Raw genomic sequence first — 17,797 nt, 5'->3', positions numbered from 1 at the left:
GTAAGATAATAATTAAACATAAAACTAAGGCAGAATTTACAATTTTTATAAACTTTTAGCTATACCACATGCCTAGTAAGTCTCTTAAACAATGGTTATAAACACTTTTTTGCCATGTAACAAAAATCTATAAATAACACTGTGAATATTAGCTATTTTTTTATTGCAAAAACCTCTAATTCAATCATTTCTCGAGGTTGGGGAGCTAAAGGATTTTCACCATTATCATCAATTGGAATTTTATCCTTGTGCAACTCACGCTCCAAAAACCCTAAAAATAAAATTTATTCTTGGGTTTTAAAGAATTAACATTTAAATTTTTAAAAAATATTTTTTTCATGTTTAAAATAATCATAACATAAAAAAAAACTATTCACATACAAATTAAGATTTTTTATTTTTTTTTATTTGGTTATAATAAATTTAATTAAAATAATTTTTTATAATTACGTAGTTTTCTTTCCATCTCATCACATCTTCTAACTTCATTCACATACTTTCTTTGAAAAGCATTTACACCTGGATTAAGCTGTGCAAAAAAGGTTAATTTGAAATAAACATATATATTATTATTTCAGTTTATAAATATATGTTATCAATATCATAGTAACGGTTAATAAAAAAAATAAATATTTTTTAACCTCGATACAATGCACATTCAAATTAAAAATTTTTAACAACAACTATTTAAAAAGAATGGGTGGAGTAACTGGTGTTACTTTATGTTTAGGTCGCGCATTCGACCTTCCCATATTGAGGATAAAGATATATACAAAAAAAAGTTATAATAATAAATAAAAATGTTATGTGTTATGCAATGAGAGATATATTTACGTCTCGAAATTGAACCAATCCCAGCTCTCCAAGTTCACTAACACATAAAAAAGCAGCTTCACTTTGCAAGTAAAGTTGTGCCAGGCACATTTCCTCACTTCGAAACAAGTGCCCCATTTTTAAGAGCTACTTCAGGACACTTTTACTATAAATTAATGCCTATTTAATTGCAGTCTACAAGAAATAAGTAAAACACGTTTAAAAACAGTTTATTAACCTGATTTATAGAAAACATTTTTTATTTAAAAAAAAGTTATACGATTATCTTTTAATTTTTAATAACATTTAATATTTAAAACTGTCAAGTAAAATTTTAAATATACATTAATTTACAATTATATTGGGCGCTAAATTTAAACGTGTTTACTTCGGTACTTTCCAAAACTCCACTACAAAATGTCAGACCGAAACGAAATAAAAATGCATGTGATGAGAATACCTTTAGTCTCTAATCAGGCTTTAATCATATGATCGATAATCTGTTTATTATCTGTTTAAGCTATCCTCAATTTATTACTAAACTAAATTTGCATACTTTTTAGCATCTGGTGTTTATTTCTTGTAATTATGGCATTATTGAAAGTGAGAAATGCCTAAAAAAGTTTATTTTGTATTAAACTGAATATTTTTTTTTTAATTTTAAGTCATTGCGAGTTATTGATCAGCTTAATCCAGGGCGAAAACAAAACAAGATACTAAATCATAATTTCCTCCCATTTTAATTTATCAAACAAAACAAAAGAACGACAAATTACAGAAAGTTTTGCCCTAAAACTTCACAAAAATCTCGTAGCAAAAAATCATCAAATTTAATAACAAAATGTGAAATTGACATATGGGTAAATACAATGCAAATAAAAATGTGTAACAATAAATATACTATTTATGCAATCCGCAAGAACATTTTGTGCATTGTGTATTAGTAAAGTTTAATGTGTTTAGCAAGATACAGCTCATAGTTTGCTTCCTGGCGTAAAAATTTATAAATTTTATTATTTTTGATTTTTAAGATAATTTCATTTTCTAAAAATGTGGTTTTAGTTAATAGGCCATGTGGCATACTATACAATATCAATCAGTACCATTTTATAAAAAAGATTTTTAATATAATACGAATTAGCACAAATTTATTTTTTATGTTTTTTTTAAATTGGCAGATAAATATTAAAGAAACCTGTAAAGTCATGGAATGCTGACCAAATGATTTTTAATGCCGTTGTAGTACGTTAGTGGTGCACAGCAAATTTGGTCTTAAATTTGCAACGCGTAAATACGATAGAAATGTTAGAACAGAATATACGAGAAAAAAGAAAAAAAAGCAAAAATTAAATATTCATAACACATAGCGCAAATAACAAAGCACAACAACAAAACCGGAAGTTGCCTAAATCAGACCAAATCGTCGCTGACTTAAAATTGAGTCTATAACCGCTTGGAGAGCAACCAGCTCTCTAGCTCCTGTAGCGAACCGCGGCTCGCCTCATGACAACAACGATATTCTTGCCCGGTCGATGTCGTCTTCATGAATCTATTCTTAAGAACAGATCAGATTTTACAAAACTTGAAATTTCCAGCCTTGTGCTTGGTCTTTGTAGTCAACGCATTCAGATACGGTTGGGTAAGATCCCGCGGCACCGTGGTGGTAAGGGTAAGATTGTGACATAAATTGGTTGGCTCCGTGGGCTTGTGCGGAAGCGTGGTGACCGATATGGGCGTGGCTGTTATGACCAACCATTGACATATCGTTGGCACCATGGCCAGTGGCAGACGAAAATGGCATTGATGGCAAATACGAAGTCTCCATAGTACCAAAATAAGAGTGGGATGAGGGGTAGCCTTGACCATATCCTCCACCAGATAAATGGCTGTTGCTTGAAAGTCCGTATGGTGAGTGTGCTGCATTTGCCACAGCAGCTGCTGCATAAGACGTGTTGTTGTTGATCGATGTACCAGGATAACCTGTCATTCCAGCAACATGCGAGTTGCCGTCACTGCTGGCTCCGGGTGAAACAGACGCTGGGCTCCAAATGTTGTTTGAATTACCCATTGGACCAATGCTGTTTGAATGTGCATGGCCTGCTGAAGCAGGTTGTCCGTTAATGTCGTTTCCTCCTAAAAGCGCAGAGGGCGTGACAGACGGCGCTACGTGTCCGTTAGATGACACTGGTGAGCCAGGTACAGGCGAAGTACTGGAAGCTTGGTTGAGTGACTGGATGCTGTTCTGACTTGAAAGTTGTTGAGTTTGTTGAAAGGGAGATGTACTGTCGGAATTAGCAACAGGCGGGGATGTTGGAGTTGTTGGCGGACTTTTCTTCTTATTGGCAGAGGACGAACTATTGTTGTTGCTGTTTGCTCCACTGGTTGAGTTGTTTGGAGTTGTCTTTTGTTTTTGTTGTTGTTGTTGAACTTGTTGTCGACATTTAGCACGCCTGTTCTTAAACCAAACCTAGAGAACAAAAAGATTATATTAATAAAAAATAAAAAAAATATTATTTCCTAAATCCGAAATTGATTAAATTAATTTAATTTTTAAGATGTTCTCAACGCAGTGCCCGTACTCGCATATCCTCACACACTACAATTTTTAATCCCCAAAAATTTCAATAAATGTCATGGTGTTAAAGAACGTGCTTAAAACTAACGTTGCGCCGGGGTCGTGCTGCGAGCTGGTACGCTTTCTTTCTACACTGCATCTTTCCCACACTACAACGAAAGAATTAATCCCCTCCAAACGCCCTTAGTTTATTTTTCGGGGCCAAAACGTCGCATTACGTACAAGCTGACGCGATAAAACCTTTACGGCAAAGCACAAAACAATCGGCGTCAAAGTGAAACAGTAAGGGGCTATGAAAATGCGATTACGTGCATGGACGCGCACATAAAAATATAAACATATTGTCTTGTGGATTTAATCCCGAAATTCGAAAGAGAAATATCGTCCTATTTTTAAACGTTCAGCTTTTGTTAATCTGTTATACTAGAGTAACCATGTGATTGACAGCAGTTTATATATTCAAACAATAATACAGTAAAGTGACTTACTTATATGTCGACAATACCTTTCTGTTATAAACAATACATGCGCACAAAAAAACATTTGTAAGAATTTAAATATTTGAATTTTACTATAAATATTTAAAAATTTAAAATGTTGTAAAAAATTTTAATTTTACTAACCTGAACTCGAGATTCGGGCAAGTTAATTTTCAATGCAACTTCCTCTCGCATAAAAATATCTGGATATCTTGTTTTCCCGAACAAGGCCTCGAGTATATCAAGCTGGGCTCTTGTGAAGGTTGTTCGTTCTCTGCGTTGTTTCCTGGAAGTACCTGAACAACAATAAATTGTTTAAAGCTTTGATAAAACAAGTTTAAAATAGTTTAATTGATAAATACATGAATTATACAATAGGTAAATTATTTTCACAAATTAAAAATTTTTTTTTTAACATTTTCGAAACAAGGTCAAATAAATTCATTTTTTGTTTTTTTATTTACTAAATTGCTTACTGTAAACTGGTGGAGCTCCGAACTGCATATTTTTCGCGCCCTGGTGCATACCTTGGATACCTAAACACAAGAAAACATGAGGTTAGATCAGACGAAACTTGCTGTTTACTATAATTAGGAGGCCCAGTGCGGCTATTAAGTGAAATAAAAGCTAATAATTTCATAAAGAGGCGTGCAATTACATGGAGTAGCAGCACGCGCCTTAAAGTACAAGCTTCACGCTTAATTAAATCGCTAACATTGCACCGATTATGCAATTACTGAATGTTTGTATAATCCGAGGGATCAGCGCCTTTATTAACTACATACGTTTTCGGAGCTTGTTATTTAATTAAAATATTTACAGTGTTAGGCATATTGTATAATATATTAAAATGCTGCACTTACGTTGAAAATAGCAAGCAGCGGAGTCGCCTGGATTTGTTTAATTCAATTTTGTATTCATCCGCAGAATTTGTCAAAGGCAAAGAGGAGAACATGAAATAAAAAAACTAATTTAAAAATAGAAACTAATAAAATAAAATAAATTTTAACTAATTTTTTTTGTTTGTGCCGAAAAGTCACTTTAAAATAAAAAGAAATAAAAAAATTCCAGTAGTTGGGTAATTTCCATCATGCTGCAAGAATTTAAATGACTAATACATTTATATAACAACAACAATTTCTAGAATTGTGGCAAAAACAACTTCGTGTTGTTATTATTTCAATCATATTTATATAAATTTACCATCAGCAGAAAACAACTACATAAAGATTAATATAATCTTAGACCGGTCCCTTAATCTACAAGTATTTCTCCATTGCTATTTAGCACATTTCTTAGAAGGTATTTAGGTAAGGTTTAATGTGAGAAAATCACCAAGCGAATAAAAAAAACGCTTACCATTGAACACATTACAAAATGGCTATGTTAAATGTAATTATAAGGTTATAAAAGAATACATACCGGGATAGGTAACAGATGGGTGTAACAAATTCATATCATGACCTAATCCAAGACCGTTCATAGCATAATGGGGTGGCTTTAAGTAAGACATAATTTCTTTCTTGACTCAGCAAAAACTCAACTTAAAACCTAAAAAATAATAAAAAAAATAGTAAAATGAGGTTTTGTTTTAAATAATTTTTAATGTTGTATTTTCAATAGAATGTTAATCATTTAGCCATTCCACATATCAATAATTCATATATACTCAGACTTATTTAACAAAACTATTATGACTTTGCACTAAAACTAGCGTCATGATCTAACTACTAAAGAAACCCAGTTTAAGTTTCTGCACCTTGCGAATAAGTATTGTTCTAAAAGAGTTGCCCTCATTAACTACATGTGCGCGCTGCGACCGATTTTGGAAAAGTGCGGAAAACGAAATTCACTATTTTCTTAACTTCATTGTTTTAGAGACTAATTACGGCTTGGAAATTTGGGAAAAACCGGTGCAGGTTGGCGGGGCTCAAAAGTAAATAAACGGTGACAATGGGCAAATTATGACGTAACGCACGCGTCATAACGAGTTGTGATTTGGATGCCGGTAGCGTACATTCTGGCCGGTATCCGAACAATGGAATGATTTAAATGAAATCAAAGCTAATTATAAGGATTAATAAACTTAATCCCATGTCAGGATTCCTTATGCAAACTTTTAGTTTTAAAACATTCGCGAAAGTTTGGAAGCAGGAAGAATGCGTAAGCGCGAATCACGTGACCAAACATCCTCGACTTAATATCTATTTAAAAAACACCGCTCTGCGAAATAATTTTTAGCAAGCTTTCGAAAATTTTCTTGTAAAAAAATAAATAAAATTTTTAAATATTTTTAAATACAAAAATTATCAAATTAAATAATCACAATATTCAAATTAATATGCGCTTTGTAAAATAAACTAAAAATATATATATTGCGTAATATTTTCGTAACGTGACGTCATTTTCCCAGGCTTTCTGAAACCTTGTATTAATTTTTTCGTCGAATATTTATTGATATAAGAATTTCGTCCCCCGCGACTCACGTAAAACAAAAGCAGAAAAAATATATACAAAGTATTTAGTGCACATTATTCATTCTACTGCTTTTCTATTTGTTTATTTACGCAATTTTCTTTTCGAATTTTCCGTTACTAAAGAGGCAGACGCCTTAAAATTTTGGTTCCCATAACATGCAGGGGAATTGTTTACAATAAAAATGTGTACCGATAATATAAATACTATTCAGATAACGTATACAATTTAATTTTTTTCTATCATTTAATTTTGTTCAATCAAAAATGATTTGGTTAAAAAATTTTTAATAGTTACCTCAAGATTTTATCCAAAGAAAAAATAGACTTCTGATGGTTGATGTAATTTCCAATTAATTGATTTGCTTAATTTGATTTTTAATTACAATTTGAACACTATAGAAAATTTATAAATCTAAACAAAAAATATAAAATTTAGTTTTGCTGTTTAAATTAATTTATATTTGTAAATTTAAAATTAAATTGACTGTAACTATCAGACTATGCTGTCTTTGATTTCTAATCTATATTTTCTCTTCTAATTCTACTTTATATATTTCCTATGTACGTCATAATCTCTGACGTAATAATCAGTTAAGGATGATCTGTGGTCACAGCGGATTGAATTTCGAATGTAATGAAACTAGAGTGATTGCATCCAATTTAAATGCCCCCCGATTAATTAGATTCGGTTGGAAAAAAGGAAAAAAGGGAGCCGGGGCGCGAGCGCATCCGAGAACCAATAAGAAACGGAAAACGAGAGTGCGGGTGCAAACGAGAGAAGGAAAGAAACAAAAAAGGCGCGTTCGTAGAAGTGAGAATTAATTTTGTGGGAAATTCAACGGGCAACGGCGATTCGCTCTCGGACAATTCTATAGCCTATTGCAGGTGCATAATCCCGCTGCGCCATTTACTTCTCACTTGGCCTATCTTACTTTAAAACTCCTTAAAATGAGCCTTGCTATCGGATCTCATAAGGTGCTGAAAATATAGGAAATGCCCGAGCAATTAACACTCGAAAAATCGTGCCATTTGTAGTTGTCATTTCCACTTGAACGACTGGTTAAACCCATTCGTAAATATTGTCCAACAAAATGACCACTTTAGTGGTCAGTCTACCGGTGCTAAAACATTCGGGTAATTTCATTAACTGTGTAACCCGACCTATAAGAACTTAATGATTTGCAGAATTTAAATTTGCTCCGAAAAAATGTCAAAAAAAATTATCCAAATAAAGTTGTTAGCATTTCAATTGTTTTGTAAACAAAGGTAAACCATAGTGCTTTTAATTATAATGACATTTTTTAAATTTTTAATTGAATAATTTAACTTGAATAATATGAGATAAATATTGTTAATACCCAATACAAAATTGTTCAAGAAATAAACTATTCGAATTAATTGTCTAGTCGGAAGCGCCAGAGTTAAAATTAAATATCAAGGTTCCGACAAATTTGAGCCTAAGAGGTGTCGGGCTTTGAAGTACAGATGGCATATGGTCCTGCTTTAAACCAAATTTCTTTCGTCTTTAAAGTCAGTAAACACAGACTCAAATATTAAAGAAACGGCCGGTAATTTTAATTGACATTTTAAAAATATCTTAATTAAAATTTTATTTAAATTATGTTATTTAAAATTTTAAAGAAAGAGAAAACAAATGAAGTTATTAAAAAAAAAATAAGGTAAGGGTTAAAAAAAAGTTATTGCCAAGGACAACGTGATATTTTTCATTTGGAAAAACTACAATTTATTTTGCTAAATTAAAAAGAAACCCTAGATAAGATAACATTTCCAATTCCTATTATGCGAAATCGAAAGTTTATGGTATGACAATGAACTTATCTCAATAGAAAACAAATACTTTATTTGGACTTCAAATTTGTTATCAAAACACGCCAGTTATCCAACGTTGTATTTCCTAATGGAATTAACCGTCGAGGGGCCTCAAAACGCGATAAGCCTATCTCAAAATGGGAAGTTATATTATCATGGCGATTAGGTGTTTTCGTAGTCGTTATCGGGCAATTCGGAAGCGCAGTAAGCGACTAGCACACCTATAGGCTCGCACAGCAATCTAGCAGGCGACCTGCTGTGAAAGGTAATTTGTTCAAAAGCTAATCACCAGTCTTGTTATGGTTTCTATATCGTAATTACTTGTTCCTGCGCAGTTAAAGCAAAACTATAACAAGCCGTCAGCTCACGCAGTGCACGACTTGCGACTAAGATAATTTGCCCCCCCCAAAAAATTAAAAAATTAATTTGATAAGAAAATGAGTTAATACCATTTGCAAATTTTAAATACTAAATGTAATAAAATTTAAAGTTAAATAATTTTTGAAACATTTTTAAAATGGGTGAAAAAATTATTAGTAAAAATATATTTAAAAATATTTTGTCATTTTTTCCATTTTTTTGGCCGACACTAACTATTTCTAATGTAAGTTATTAAACAAAATAACAGTTAAATAAATTATTTTGTAACTACCATCCAGTTAAAAAAAGTTGAACTTTAAATTAAATTTTAATACTAAATCAACATTATTCTAGATTGAAAGTTGTCAAAATAGAAAAAAAAAACTTTTAAAAATTACTAAATTACTTTCCTTTTTACAAATCAAAGCTTAACAAAAATATTTTAATTCAAAAAATAAATATTTATAAATGCAACCACTTTATTGACTTTATTTAGATAAATAAATTTATTCCTTTAAAAAACTTGACAGTTGCGTAAGCGATAGCTAAAAACAATATGGCGTCTGTCTGCACGCCGTAAAGTCAAATTCAAGTTAAAAACTCTCCGACAACGAAACCTAATACATAGACATAATCTAACTAAATAACTACATAAATTATTTAAACGATTTAAATGCTTTCTTGGTAAAGTTTATCACAAAATATAGTTTACATAAATTTAAAATATGTTTATTACGATTTTGGAGAGCTTTTACGACATTTTGATACGAAAACACTGACTGGGAAAATAAACAAGATTTGTTTACACAAGTTGCGTCAAAATACACAGACTTTGTCATACGCATATGCAATTACCCCCGAATTCAAACTGAACGGTTTATATTACAAAAATGTGGCAAAAATTCCTGGCACTCTATAAACAAGACTGGACACACAGAAAAGCATTGGTGCGGTCAAAATCAAGCTTCCTGTGAATTTCAAATAAATCAAAGACCTGTAATTTAAGCCTTGTCAGCCCACTTCAGAATGACCGCGGCCGAAATGGTAAAGAGCTCCAATTTTCAATTGCATCGAATTGCGAAGTTAGACTTTAGCGAACATGCCTATCTACTTGCAGTTCCAATTTCTATATTTAGCCTTAACCAGTAACTTTTTCCAAGAACAAACGCCCTTTTTAGCAACACTGGATTAATAGCGACTAAATTAGTTTTGTGATTTAATTAAACTGCTTATTAAGATCGTGACTATTTTTAAGAATCGCCAACAAGGCTTTAAACAAACTAATACTTATTGTGTTTTGATGTTGATCATAAAAAACAAATGTGGTAGTTGTGTGTTTAAATAAGCGAACACCTAACAATAAATCAAATACTCAACATTAAAGTACTCTTATGGAATTATCACACAACAGCCAAGCTTAATTCCTTATCGCATGTTATGTTTATTTATACAAACACAAGGCTAAGCTGTGCTAAAGCCACTGCTGAGAAGGCTTGGCTGAAAAAAGCTAGGTCGTGATGTTTGGCCAGCAAACACATACGCGGCAAGATTAATTTTTTACGTCCCAATCCACAAATGTCGATATAAATCAAATTAAAAAGGAGACCAGTATACTCTGGATCATATTTAAAGGAAATGGAAATAAAATAAAAATAAAAGAAGCCATTTTTAGAGCACATTTAGCCAAGGGCTAAATGGTTATAGTTTGTTACAACACGAAACAAGAAGCCGATGCGGTCAGCTACATGATAACCAGTACAACTTTGATCCAAATTTACAAGACAATTGAGCGTCCAATTAATACTCAAATTTGTCGGCTAAAAATAGATTTAATTATTAATTTTGAGTTTTCTTTAGGCGTTTAATGGCGCCATCTAATTACAAACTTGTCGTACGCTGTGAGGTTAGCAATCTAGGCTATAAAACATATTATTAAAAGGTATTATACACCACAAATGTGTAAAAATCAAGCCGAAAACATGTTTAACCTTAACGTTTAATAAGATAATACAAAAAGCAAAAACTGATAAACAAAAATTGCTAATTATAGCTAACACAAATTAACAAAAAAAAATTGATAATATATTATAGTTAAATTGGGCCTGTTGTTTTTTAAAATTATTTCTGTTGAAAGATTTTTAAGAGTTTCGTCAGAAATTTGCTATCACACACAAGCAGAACGCACACGTTGATAAAAAGCATTCAAGAGGCTCATAAGAGCATCATTAAGGTGTGAAGTGTTGGTATTTTAATCAACAAAGCTTTGCCAACTAGGCCTAAGCTTGCAGGCTTCAATACATTGTTGTAGAACATTTATAAAATTTAAAAAATACAACACTTTTGATTGAGAGTTAATTAAAATTATACTTGCACCATTGTTAACATTAATTTGCCATTAAATTTGACGAGACCTTATTTTCAATAGCGTAATCTTCATAACAATGAAAACGTCCGAATTAATTGGCTTACTTGCTGCTGTAGGAGCGTGTCACATCGGTTTGCATTCATTACTTTTCAGTGGGCTTTCAGTCACGTGCGTTCGCAGCAACTTGAGGTCTTTATTGTTGGGCCACTAATCCCCACAATTACACCACTGCTGACATATTTCAAACGCTGGGCATTGTGCAAACGAAAACAATAAGTTACACCATCTGGAGCGAGAGGGCTAATTGCTTATTAGAAGCCGACTAATTGCGCTGATTGCAATTTTGCCAACACTTTTTGGTAACTGCAGTACTGATAATTGTAAAGACAAAAAAACACAAGTTCGTGCCACCTCTGTTTCTTCACTTATTCATTTAACAGTTTGGTTAGGTTATTTTTTAGTACATGTTCTACTTGGGTAATCAAAATGGCGAGGTTTGTCTGTTGTAGAGCGCGCATACACTTGCGTTTTGTTAAGCTACTAAAATTTAAACTTTAACAGTGAATATTTAAAAAAATTACTTAGTAATTTACTTACACCCATACAAAAAAAAATATAATTTGTGTGCCTTAAATTTGTTGATACCGTTTTTATGTAAATTAAACTAGTTGTAAATTATCTTATATTAAATAAAATTTACCCCTGTAAACCAATCAAACCTTTATTATTTCCAAATTTAATATTCACATCAGAGTCTTGGCGGGCCATGATTTTGACGACACTGAGAGACATTCCCAAGGCGTCCCTTGCCTGCTGCGTGCGACCGCGTAGCGGGGCCTTGCCTCCCATTGTTTGTGTCGCGTTAACACGTCACAGTCGGCAAGCACCGACGCATCGGAGCGGACATTGCCCAGCGAGCGGTCGTCATAATTGTACAAACAAGCCGGCCCGCCACATCAAAATCATCGTCCAACCATCCCATCACACAACAAGCAAATTAAGACATTCAAGACACTGTGTTCGTGTCGCGCAACACTAACTCAACTGCTGCTTAGTTTTTGATCGAATTACAACCCAAACAAGATGAAGGGTTAATTAGCTGGGATCATAAAATGATTTCTCATGCAAAAAGTCTTAAGTTGTCGCTATGACAACGTTGGGATGCACTGCTAATTAGAACAAATATCAAATTAAAAAAACACAAAAAAACAAAAACACTTGCTTGAAGAAATTAGATTATCATCAAACCAAATAACATTTTTTACTTAGAGTTACCCAGAATCACAATTCTTAAGTAAAATATTTTATTTAAATTTAATAAAATTACCAAATTTAATAAAAAAAAACAGCTCAAATTTAATTAGGCTATAAACAATTGTGTAAATATTTAAAACACACATGCATAAACTTGGCGTCAGAAAAACAAAATAACAAACCGGTAGACATCACAAATACAGGAAGCTTAGTATATCTAAATGGACCTAAAACCGCGATATAGTCGCATTGCCCTGCGGCACAAGGCTCTAATATAGGTACATATAAAAAAGAAACTACATTATTTTATCTTCATAGTTATAACAAAAATGCAAAATTTTTTTCCCTTTTTTCTTAAATAAAAAACATTTTTAAATTAAATTAATTATGCTTACAGAAAATGTCAAAACAAAACCTAAGTTAGGTTTGTAAATGCACCCATATAATTGGTATAATATTGAAGTAAAAATAAAATCTAATTATCTTAAAAACTAGGTCATTTAATAAAGATAAGAAAAAAATAAACATTGCCCTTGAATAAACACCCTTTATTTAATATATAAGCTTAAAATACCACATTTATTTTGTAGAAAAAGTCAAAAAATATGAAACCCAACATAATTATTACGCAACAACCATAACAAATGTAAGACTAATGCGTTTGTGTATGTATTACATTAACAACAAATCAAATACAAGCTCCGATCAAACAAAAGCGATTGTTTTCCGAACAATTAAAATAAATGTACAGCGGTCATGGTGAATCAAAACCCTGTAAACCTTGTTTGTATTTTGGACATGGTGTAATTACAACGTGGTGGCTAAAAATTCCAATTAAAAATGGCACCGTACATTTTACGCCGAAAAGCAAGCCATAGTGCGCGGCCCACTTATAACTCAATACCGCACAGCAATTGTGTAGGCAAAGTGTCGCATGTATTACTACAGCCTTAAATGGGCTTTATAACGACTTAGTTTTTTTTAAATGCGCCATAATTACACATTATCCTAAATCATATACCAAAGTTTAGATTGAGATGTTATGATTCCAATTGAATCACGACATTTTCACACACACTAAGTTAATTTTAAATAACAATTAAATTTATTTCCCTAATAACTTTAATATATTTTTACTTAAAAAGTAAAGCATTTTAAAACTAAAATTTGTTATACAAATACCAAATATAAGTATTACTATATCTATATAGTTAGTTATATGCATATTATCTTACAATTATGTTATTACTGCAATTAATACATATTAACCAAAAAATAGCAAAATTATTAAAAATATAGCAAATAACAAACCTGAAATTTGTAAGCCTAATCCCTATTGTATTTTCACTGCACAGGGCAAAACGCGCCAGTTGCCGCCATTTTTTAAATATACTGAAAACGCCCGATTTTTAAAATTTTTCTTTTTTTACGAAGTTAATCTTATTTCTGATCAATATAAAATACTCTTAGTATTAAAGTATGAAATGTTCAAACTTAATTTTAATTACCAAATTCCTAAAATCGCTGATGATAGGTTCAGATTACTTTGGCGCACTTTTCAGGTAAATATTATCCCATTAGCCTTTTTATGTGCGGTTTAGTTTGATAATTGACTACAATACTAACTATTAACTAACCAAATTAGCAAAATTACTTTAGGACCCCCTGTTACTAAAATAATTTACATTTTAAGTTATTTTTACATCCTTTCTAGCCCTTCCTGTTTAGTAAATTCAGTTACTACTAAAAATTACAATTTTAAACCTATTACTCAACAACAAATATTGTGCTATGATATACCCTATTGCATTATCCTGTCAAATAAATATGTCACATACCAGTCAAAACCATGCTTTGGTTTTGTTGCTAAACAATAGATAGCTTAACCCATGCCCTGTAATTGTAGGTCGGCGAGCGAACGTTATTTTAACAGCAAGCAAAAAGCACTTGTACGACAAAAGCTCTTGTGCGGTGTGAATCAAAAAAATGCATGGGAGTGGTTTAAAACGCTTAATGCAATTACTTACAATTTTAATTTTTACTAATTTTTACTCTCAACTTCACGGTGGTAAAAAAACTTTTAGCAATTTAGTTTTTTCTTCGAGTGTATTTACACTACATGCGTTCGCCTAGTTCAGCCGTTTTAAGTTGCTATGAATCATAAGCAAGCCTTCGACGGTCTGAATTATCTGATTAAAATCTTATGATTTCACTCTTAAAATTTTTCTACCGCAAATTTATACAATACGTCAGTTTTAATTTGACGCATTCCACGCGTTACAGTATCAAGCTAAAGCACACTGTTACCTACTAGAAGGTGTCAGTGGTTCGCATGGCCGCTGTGATTAATTATGATCGATCACCGCTGCTAGCTAGGACAGCCTGGGACCCTAACTCGCTTAGGCGCATTCGGCGAGAGACTAGCTTAACGCAACTTGATCTGAAAGAGAGAGGCTTGAAAGAGAAAATATCATTCAACTAGAACAGCGAATGACAACAAAATTACAGAGCGGTTACATTTTTTTACTGTTTGGTATACTCAACGACTTCTATATTGGCGTAGGGTAATTTCAGGTGTACCGCAACTAATTTTTTTCTTACAATAATAAAAGCCCACGCCTTTTGTAAAGCTTAGCAAGACTTCTTATCTAAAAACTGACGTGTTCACCTTACCATAGCAGGTATTTTTATGAATACTTAGACCAAGTTAGCTAGTTCCGGCTTTGCGAAAATTGTATTTAATTAACCATTCACTGGTCGCGCATGGATGACCCTTGGAAGGTTACAAAAATCTAAAGCAATGCGAACACCAAACACAATTACTTAAAACTAAGTAAAAAAACGTAGCCACGCTTTATTTGATTTTACCATACAAAATCGGCTAAAATACGAACCTTATGCCGCAAGAGCAAAGTGCCCTAGTCATTTCGTTGTCACATTTTTAAAACGAAAAGGTTGGAAAAGTACTTGAAAAAATCCCTAACAATGAAATCGTAAAAGTGAAATATGTAAAGTGGATTGGACGATTCGGCAGGGAATAAACGCAAGCAAAGATACACAACTAATCTCGTGGGCCTACTTTTCTAATCACCGTGACCGTCACCTTTACCTGTCCTTTGAAAGAATGCTGGAAGACCAGCGGACCGGCAGCAAATTATTTCATCATGGCCCGCAAATTAGGTCTTTAAAGAGGGGCAGTGGCGCGCGACAATGCAGTAAAATACTTACATCGTGTTATCAGTCACCTTTAGCCGCGGTAATTCTACAACGCTAGTTAAACTGTGCCAAGAAAAGTAGCCTAAACTTAGAATCATTTTGTAGCTGGCCCGAGTACAGTCTTTGTGATATCACTAAAGTATGCTAACCCGAAACGCAAGCTATGGACCATTACATGACGATCAAAGCAGTTTATATATGATGTAACACGTACCTGGATCTCTAGGCAAGCCTTTCTCGCGGTTCCCACTGCGCGATTAAAACAACTGTTGACAGATGCAATCCCGTAAGACCCCCGCGAAATGAAGGCTCCTCAAAAACCACCGTGTTACTATTGAATGACGTCATGTTATGTGCTTTGCCAGTTTACAATTTAAGGGTAAACAACACTTTGCAGTGCTAAGCAAATGAGTTATATAACAAAAAAACAACAATAAAGCGAAACTGGACGTTTGCTCTAAAGCGTCACCACGTGATGTATTAGCGATGTAATATTTGCCACAGGGTGTGTCAGTGAGCTAATGTAAAGCTCAAAATAAATCGTTAAAATAAAAAAATTTAAATAAAATTGGATTTTCACACGTTTTTAAGTTTTTATAAAGTTAGATATAAAAGTTTTTTACTGTTTTTTACATCTCATTTTAAACCATATTTTTTGTGCATTACAAACAGGCTACATAAAATTCTTTAATTTTTGTCGCGATATGCAATAACATTTTTCATAAAACGCAAAAACGAGACTTAATAAACGCCACAATCGTTATTTACTTTCGCTTTCCCACACCATTAAGCGGACAATAGCGTTTGATTTGTACGCGCAATCATATCTCAGGTTTGAAATGGGATTAATTTTCCGCTGTAACGCCCCGACGAAGCCGCACACTGAAAAACTACGGTGCGGAAAATGACATATTGTTTGATTCTCTTTTACATCGTAACCAATTGATTTTGCGTCTACTTTTACCGATCTTTTAAAACAAACAAAAACAACCCCCCTCATTTTTTGCCTTTTAAAGTGCACGGTTTTTTAGTTAAATAAAAAAAACAGAATATACAATTTTGTAATACAAAAAAATGCCAGTTTTAAATAATTGCTTTAAAGCGTTAACATTTTGATTAAAAAAAACACAATATCATTTGTTTAGTTTGGATTAATAAAAATATCAAGTCTTCTCACACACTCGTCCGCCATTTTGTTTGTTAAATCGGGGTACTTCTACGTTCTGCCGAAAAAAATGATTTTTATTCGGCAAATTTTTTTGCTCGCGCACACAAAAATCACTAATATTAGATTATATAAAATTATACACTACAACAATTTTTTTATGTTTTTATACACCAAGACTTTGTATCTTAAAAAAAATGCATTTTTTTTACAAAAATTAACATTCTAAACTTGAAATTAACAAATAAAAAAATTATTCTATAACGAATATCGTTTATCTTACAACACTAAAAAGTTAATTCAAAGCAACTATTTTGACAATAATATTTTTTAAATTTAACTAAAAAAGTCAAGTTGAAATGTGAAACTGTATCTGTAAGATATCCATAAACTTTAATTAAAAATCTATTTTAAATTACAAACAAAATTTAACAAAATAAAACAACTGCTTCACGTTATGAATACATTAGCACTTATTTGACTATATATTATGCCAATAGTTCTAATTTATGTTCTAGCTTCAAAAAGGAAAAAAAACTAAAACCTATACCAATTTTTCGTTTTAAAAAACAAAGCATTTCAAATATAGTTAAAATTCTTTTCGATTTAGATGACAACAATTCTTATAAAGTAATAAATAATTCATTTTACAAAGTCGAATCAAATGGAATAAATTTTTTATGTTTAAAATGCTTGCAATATTTTTTGTTAAAAATTGCATTAAAACTTTTTTTTATAAAAATATGAAAATGTTAAAAATTCTTGATTTTTTATTTTTTATAAAAATTTACTTTCTAATTTTAAAGATTTAAAATTTGCAAGAAAAATTGTTTTTAAATTGGAAGACATTATTTTTTATGAATTCAACATGAAAATTAAGTTAGACTATAAAATAATTTAAACAAAATTGCACTTAACTTAATAAGAACCAAAAAACAAAAATGTTTAATTCACCAATAGATTTCATACCACAAAAAATCCAAAGAAAAGTTTTAAATATTCAGCTTTAATCTAGTAATAATCTAAGGTGTACGTTAGTCCACCGCTTAACTATCACCGGCTAATCTTGACTTATAACTGGCTCTAATCAGGATAATAAAGGGGCTAAGTGTCTGATATATCTAAAAGCGGTCGGCGCACCGACGACTAAGCCTAGCTCTGTGCCTCGGAAAAAGGGACTTGAGATTTTAAACAATTTTATAACCGGATTGAGTCGATGGATTTAAAAGCGGTCCAAATAGTACTAACCAATTTGGCCGATTG

The 17,797-nt window shown here is 32.0% G+C and overlaps 1 protein-coding gene across 1 annotated transcript; it reads right to left on the bottom strand.

The window, feature by feature from the left end:
• Window positions 1-1,587: 1,587 nt before the first annotated feature.
• LOC145742746 (homeobox protein OTX2-B-like) lies at window positions 1,588-6,758 on the bottom strand. Its single transcript, XM_082560535.1, has 6 exons — window positions 6,640-6,758; window positions 5,290-5,418; window positions 4,731-4,757; window positions 4,344-4,403; window positions 4,012-4,163; window positions 1,588-3,280 (listed from the first exon to the last, which is right to left on the bottom strand). The coding sequence occupies exons 2-6, from the start codon at window positions 5,378-5,380 to the stop codon at window positions 2,387-2,389; spliced, it is 1,224 nt and encodes a 407-aa protein (XP_082416661.1). The 5' UTR covers window positions 5,381-5,418; window positions 6,640-6,758; the 3' UTR covers window positions 1,588-2,386.
• Between the last annotated feature and the right edge of the window lie 11,039 nt (window positions 6,759-17,797).

This window comes from Corella eumyota, chromosome 2, assembly GCF_963082875.1.
Source record: "Corella eumyota chromosome 2, kaCorEumy4.1, whole genome shotgun sequence".
Classification (NCBI taxonomy): domain Eukaryota; kingdom Metazoa; phylum Chordata; class Ascidiacea; order Phlebobranchia; family Corellidae; genus Corella; species Corella eumyota.
The sequence above is the reverse complement of the archived record's forward strand: the minus strand, read 5'-3'. Positions and strand labels throughout refer to the sequence as shown.

Coding starts and splice junctions, on each gene's coding strand:
- LOC145742746 (XM_082560535.1), bottom strand. CDS start 5,380: ATGTCTTACTTAAAGCCACCCCATTATGCTATGAACGGTCTTGGATTA. Junction 4,758..5,289: donor CCCATCTGTTACCTATCCCG/GTATGTATTCTT, acceptor AAACAAATCCAG/GCGACTCCGCTGCTTGCTAT. Junction 4,164..4,343: donor CGGAGCTCCACCAGTTTACA/GTAAGCAATTTA, acceptor ATTGTTGTTCAG/GTACTTCCAGGAAACAACGC.